The sequence below is a fragment of the Cotesia glomerata genome, linkage group LG6 (genome assembly GCF_020080835.1).
Source record: "Cotesia glomerata isolate CgM1 linkage group LG6, MPM_Cglom_v2.3, whole genome shotgun sequence".
NCBI classification, from domain to species: Eukaryota; Metazoa; Arthropoda; class Insecta; order Hymenoptera; family Braconidae; genus Cotesia; species Cotesia glomerata.
In genome coordinates this window covers 5,640,514-5,647,863 of record NC_058163.1, presented here as the reverse complement: position 1 = coordinate 5,647,863, position 7,350 = coordinate 5,640,514, and the positions used below count along the sequence as shown (strand labels likewise).

The 7,350-nt window shown below is 30.0% G+C and overlaps 1 protein-coding gene across 1 annotated transcript; it reads left to right on the top strand.

Annotated features, from left to right (window-relative positions):
- Positions 1–2,736: 2,736 nt before the first annotated feature.
- Positions 2,737–6,253, top strand: LOC123267523. The gene is made up of 7 exons (XM_044732183.1): positions 2,737–3,139; positions 3,243–3,422; positions 4,205–4,334; positions 4,412–4,589; positions 4,673–4,871; positions 5,775–5,924; positions 6,004–6,253. The coding sequence occupies exons 1-7, from the start codon at positions 2,752–2,754 to the stop codon at positions 6,198–6,200; spliced, it is 1,422 nt and encodes a 473-aa protein (XP_044588118.1). The 5' UTR covers positions 2,737–2,751; the 3' UTR covers positions 6,201–6,253.
- Positions 6,254–7,350: the final 1,097 nt, after the last annotated feature.

Sequence of the window (7,350 nt, the reverse complement as noted above, 5' to 3'; positions counted from 1 at the left end):
TCACTCGAAAAATAGTATAAAATATAAAATTATTTCTAATCAGAATTTAATTGATTAAATTCAATTCATAATTATGGTCAAATAATTATAATAATATAACTATTAAAATATCAACTGACAAGTACTGGGCTGTCATAAAACAATAACAACTGTTATAGGTTATGTAATGTCGGTACTTAAAACAATTGCTCACGGTGTTCATTTATTGTTTAAATTTGCAAATATCACTTCAATATATTAAATCTGCTATAATTTACGTGAACTTTTAATGTATGTTTAATAACAATTTATTTTAATGCAAAAAAACTTTATGATTATATTTCAATTTCAAGTTTGTTGCGCACCGAGAAGTCGCCATTTTTTCCCTAATAAAGATGGGGGAGTAATGTCTCCGACAAACAACAAAGATAGAAACCAATTTCTGATATTAAAAAATTAATTAAATTAAAACTATGTGGTAAATCGTTATCAAATTTTGATAGAATGTGTATGAAACATTGTTCTATCTATTAGAAAGTTTTTTTCATTGGGTTAAGTTGGCCGATTTTTTATAAATCCTCCATTTCCGGAGTTATTGAACAAGGACACTCATAAGAGACCGTGTATTTTTGCAAAACTTTAATTAATTATATCTCTTAAACGGTGTGGTAAAAAAAATCTGATTTTTTTTCTATAGGTGTATTAAATCATAATCTTTCGAATAAATATAAAAAAAATATGGGGTCAAGTTGAAGTCATTTGGAGCCCAAACTACCTTAATTTTATTAGAATTATCATTAAAAATTAACGATTCATAAGTTATTTAAGTTTTTTTTACCAACAAAAGTGTAAATATGAAATTGTTCCCGAGAGGCGAAACCAATTTTAGATCTTAAAACACGCTCTAATACTTCGCAAAATTGTAGTTGAGGAGTTGAGTTTCAAAAGGGTATCTTTTCGTTTTTAATTAATTGAGATAAAAAATTGGTTGTCTTCAATTATAAATATTTTTATTGAACTTTTTTAATTTAGCTATAAAGTGCTATCGGTTATGAAGCTACAATTCGATTTTCATTTAGAAATCTTTATAATTCTCGAAGTAATTAATACTTAAAAGTTCAAAAAACTGCTCTTTTGAAATATGAAAAGATACCCTTTTGAAAATCAGCTCCTCAGTTATAGTTTTTTAAAATTACTACACGCGGAATTTTAGCAGCCGTAGTTTATTTTAGAACCAGCATCTCGTAGCAAAAATACACCGTTGACACCAATAAATCAGCGCTTATCGCATTCCACTATCAGCATTAATCACTGTAATGATCCTGGCATTGGCCCACCAGAGACAAGGATCCAAATAGTGCCTGAAACCACTTGGTCTTGGTGGCGTCTGACAACCTAGTGGCCATGAGTGTATGTATCGGCAATAATAAATATTTCAGATTTCTTCATCCCCATCTTATTCCTTCCAACCTTTATTACGTTTTAAAATCTACATACAATCCACATATTCAAACGAAACCATCAATAGTCGATCCAATCATCACTACGTAACGCGATGTTGTGATGAAGGCCGAACAGAATTTTCTCATACCGCCACCTAGCGACAGCGTCGGTGAAACACTACTACTTATCGTCTCACAAGGATTTAAGGCATCAATTTATGACACTAGTTTCTATTTTTAGGTAATTGTTTAGTTCGATAATTTGTTTGCATCAAAATTGATTAAAAATTCAATTAAATCAAATCAGACACCTTAAAAATTTTGAAAGATTAAAAATAAGTGTAAATTGTGATATAAGGTTATTAGAATGCTCTGATCGTGTGCTCGTATTTACACTTGACTTTTCTCTTCCTCATTCTCTTTGCCTATTTAAAGTTAGCTTGAGAATAGATATAAGTATGTTTGGATAAAAATATGTAACTATAACATGCGCCCTGCAACTGACAACGATACTACGTATCTATAAGCGAACCTTACAAGGCGTGGGCTAATGTATTCAATTTGATTAAACAAATACGGTTATACTCATATGGAAAATAGTCTAACCGTACGTAAATATACTTATATATGTGTATTTATATAATTGTAAGAGTAAACTCAGAGCACAATAACCTCTGGATTTAGTTGTTAGAGTGCATGTTCATTTGAATAGTCTCTTATTTATTTAATTCTTTTTTCACAAATTTTTTATTGAATAAATCAACACCATAGACGTAATTCCTACTGCAGAATTTTTTATTGTAAACTTATTTTAAAAGAACATTTTTTTTTTATAAAAATAACATCAATTCGAAGTTTATTTCATTCTGGTCTATTTCAATTATATTATTTTTAAATTGATTCATTTTTCAAATCATAAATCAATTATTTTTCGCTTTATAAATAAATTATTCTATAAATATTTTTATAATAGCGATCATAATAATTTTAAATTATAATTCATCAATTTAGAACACGTCATTTAATTATATTATTTAGACAATGTAGAAAGTGTTAGAGAATGATGACGCATTCTCAAACGAGTAAATCCAATTTACTTCTACTCACATGCATTATAAAACTGAGATATGTAATTTATAATGGATTGTTAAGCTTCAACGACAAAATCATGAACAAATTTTATAGTAGTTATTTTGTATGCTTATTAATTAACGACTTAATTGTCACTATTAAAACTAATATCGTTAACTAACTAAAAGTTGATTGTGAGTACAAGAACAGTTTAAATTCGAAATATCCGTTAATTTATTAATTAATTAATTAATTAATTATGAGTTTAAGTTCTACCGAAGATTATATAATATCAGAAAATGTATTGCTTAATATTTTTAAGTACGTAGATTTAATAACTATTGCAAAATTACGAAAAGTGAGCTCCAGTTGGAGAAACTTCATCGAAAACGAGTTCAGAATATGGCAAAAATTCGTTTGCACAAGCGATGAAATAAAACCATGGAGATACCAATTGATCCAAACGAAGTACCCGTCAATACCTTGTAGTGACTACGATAACTTGAGCAATGAACAATATAAAGAACTGTTTGTTTCGTACATCAACTGGCGAAGAGTTAATAATTATATTCACTCTCAAGTTGCTTTTCAAAATAGTGAATTTTTCGGTGACCCTAACAATGCAATCACTCTTATTGATACGTGGGGTGAGACATTTTGCGTTATGATTCTTTATTGTTCATATTTGAACAAGCGTTTGTTTAAATCGATACACTAATTCGATTAAAATTGTCTTATGTAATGTTGCAGCGAATTACATTGCGTTTGTCGGCGGAAACGAAAATTTTGTGGTGTTATTTGATATCAATACTGGTGAATCGTTGATGAATCTTGTACGTTTTAATTCTAAATTATTTCCTTCCGAAAACAACGATGAAATTTCCAAGAATGTTGAATTTAGTATAAGGAGACTTAGAATTTTTAAACCTGGTATGTATGAATTAAATATCATAATTCAAAAAATGTATAGGAGTAGGGGGTGGGAAGCCAAAATGGGGGACTTAATAAATAAAATTAATTTGTTTGTAATTAAATTCTATTTAAAATTATTTTCTCAACATATTCTAAAAGTGTACAGTAAATAATTATTTTGATTTTATCGAAGTTTGATATGAAATTTTAAAAAAAATTAAAAATAGTTTTGAAATTATAGTCGTATATTTAAACTTTACGTTGATCAATTGACATCTTATAAAAGTGATTAAGGTAGTACTACCGGTTTTAGAATTGACGTTTAGAATTTAATGAAATTTGGCATATTGGTACTTTATAATATCATAATTAAGCAGTAAAATTTTTGGAAGCCTGGCAAGTCCTAAAAAAAAAGATATTAATAACTTCATATTTTTGCTTTTACCATTGATCCTTATGGAAAATCAAAGACTTTATTTTATTTCACAAAACTGGACGTTCAGATTCTTATAAAAATCAAGAAAACGAGAGAAAATAACATCTAGAACATATTTAATAACGATCAGTATGGTTTCCAAGAATATGAGAATATTTATTAATAAAAAACATTCAAAATTTATCTGTCTCTCTTTCTCCAACGTGATTTAGTATAGGGAAATCTACTACGTTAATCAAATAAAGTTAGGTTTTGGGATTTAACTCTTGTGGTAACGTTAGTACTACCTTAAAGCATGAATACTTGGATTAACCAAACTTTTGTTCGTTAATACATTTACATTGATATTTTTATGTTATTTTAGCAGCCGATAGATTAACTTTCTGCATAGAAACTGACTCAGCAGTATTTTTCTGGGATGTTAGTGAAAAAATACCTATACCAACTCCTGAAATCCTGCGGGAAAATCCAAGAAAACGGCCTATTGATATAAGGTACAAAGTGAAGTCTTTTTTTCATTATATAACATTTTCATTCATGATTAATTTTTTATTATATATTTTGTTTTAAGCCGAGGCTTCGATAGCGATTTATACGTAACTTTATATAGTCTTTGTAGAATTGATATTGTAAGATGTAAATTTGATATTAACTCGCAAAGTATTGTTGCGCAAAAGATAATTATCGTTAACCCACCGGGAAATATGAATTATCCTGTTTTCAAAGATATTTTCTTCCAGAAAACAACAGTAAGTAACTATAAATTTTCCTTAATTTTTATAATAGGATTGATTAATTATTTCTTTAAAAAATAAAAAAATTTATTTTTCAGATTTTAATGTTATACAGACATATTAAATCATCATACCTTATGCAAGTTAATATTCCAGAAAATTTGGAAAATCCCATCGAAATAGATGGGAATGACAAAAAGTACATTAAAACGCTTTTTAATAATTTAGATCGACCTGACTTTTTGTACGGGTTGTCCATCACGAATTTTGATACCGTACTAGCTTACTATCCTACAGGTTAGATATTTTTCCACAAAATTATTAGAGAGTATGTTTTTTTTATTTTTGAGTATTACTTGTATACCGTTATCTGGTTTTTACAAGACTGATATCCCACTTTATCTCCATTCTATACTCCCTCTTTATTACGGCTGTGGACCGACTTGTGCTTTCTGTACCGTATTCACCCTGAACCTCACCTTCTCAGGCTGTTGGAACAGAATCATGGGGAAACCACAGAGAAAACCCATGATAGTACAGTCGGAGCTGGGCTAAGTCTAAAGTGATTGATAAGAAACTCTTCTTTATCGACCACTGGAGCATTAGGCCCCTCTCCTAGTGTGCAGAGATCCCTCGCGCTAGCCAACGTTGACTAGAGTGGTCACCCATTCAAGTTGTTGCTTAAATGTGCGATCGCCCAAGTCAGACGTGTGCCGCCCGGCTATCTCTCCCACTTCCAGAGGCTGGCAACGTAACGTAACGTACATATTTTTAATTATAATCACTGAAAAAATATTGGTGCGTGCTGGGATCGAACCCGGGTCCCACTCTTTCGAAAAGCGAGCACCGAGCCGACCAGGCCATTGCCAGCCTTATTATTAGAGGAGTATTTAATTTTAATTTAAAAAACCTAATTAATTTTTCAAATCAAGAAACAAAAGCCTAAATTTGCTATAAAGACTTTATATTAAAATATTTCGAGTATCATTTTTGAAAAATAAAATTGTAAAAAAAACTTTATCACAAAATTTTGGTTTCAATTTCTGTAAATTAACATTATGTCTCATAAAGTGTTGGCATTAATTTTTGAAGTAACCCTTTTTTATCAACTTTATTAAAAACTTTATATTGTATATAAAAATTATTCGATAATAAGATAATTAAATTAACATAATCACCTATTTTAATTTTACTTTAAAGAATCACGACTGGATATTTCATTGAAATTCAAATCGTCTGGTACAAATCATTACAATTTTACCGAAAAATCATATGTTTTGCCATCAGAATTTGGAAAAATTGTCGATTTATTCTTTTACATGAATAATTTATACTTATTAACCGAGAAAGGTAATTATAATTGAGACTTCAAGACCTATCGACTGAATAATTAATGACTAATAATGTCTTGTTGCTTTTTTTTTTTAAGATCTGCTCATAATTTATAAGCTGAAAAATATAAAACACTTGATTCATCTCCAATTCAACAATCTGCAACCAAAAGTGATCAATGTATCTGATTTAAAAATGCTAAATGCTTTGTTAGCCACTGAAAGTAATAACAAACCTTTTATTACTGTCTCGGCGTACGCAAAAACAAAATTACAAACCTTACGTGTTAATTAATTATTACTATAATTAATTAAAAATATGGAGTAACTATCTTATGAAATTTACAAAAGAATCGTAAATAAAATCTGAAAGAACAGTTTTATAAAATTGGAGTCTAATTTTTGGTGGTAAGAAATCAAAGTTTTTTTTTTTCATTTACTAAAATTATTTTATTTTCCATAAAACTTGGGAAAAAAATTAGGAAAACGGTTGACCCTAAAGGCCATCCCTGCAACTTCCCGCTAATTCCATACTTAGGCGCTTAAAATTGCACCAATGACGTTTTTGAGCTCTTCGAGCTTGAAAATACAATTTATGGGTTATTTTGAGCTCTCCGAGCTCAAAGAGATTGCTTTCCTATCCTTTAAAGCTCTTCGAGCTCAAAAGTCTGATAGAGATTTGATAAGACACTATTTTTTGAATTTTTAAACCACAATAACTTTTGAATGAATAAACCGATTTTCACGCGGTTAGAAGCATTCAACGCAGTTTTTCAAGCCTCACAAAGAATTTTAAATTTTAAATTGATCGCGCTAGGAATTTCGGAGTTATTCCGAAAAAACACTTTTTTCGGTTTTCTTTCGTTCACGATATCTCTCGAACGAATCAACCGATTTTGACCGGACTGGTGGCGATCGACGTGATTTTTCAAGGTTAAGAGCTGATTAGTTTTTGGAATTGAACCATAGAGCCGTTTAAAAGTTATTCCAAAAAAACCACATTTGAAAAAAATTTTTTTTTCAGTTCTTTGAAGATTTCTCAAAATCTATTGATCTGAATCGGTCCAAATAGTTTTTAAAATCTAAGTTTGGTCAATCCCTTTTGAATGGCACCAACCACGATGAAATCGGTCAAGCCGTTCAAAAGTTATAAGCGGTTCACATACTTTCACACACACACACACACACACACACACACACACACACACACACACACACACACACACACACACACACACACACACACACATACATACAGACACCGTGACAACCTCGCGGGGATATTCAGGGAAGCTTCCTGCGACCTTCAAACGTCGAGATCTAATGAAAACTCGATTTTTGCAAAACGGGGTGAAAACAATAACTTCCCGATTTTTGAAAATCTTCGATTTTCTTAGCGGGAAGTTAAAAATTAATCAATTATTAAATTAAGTTTTCCATGAAGG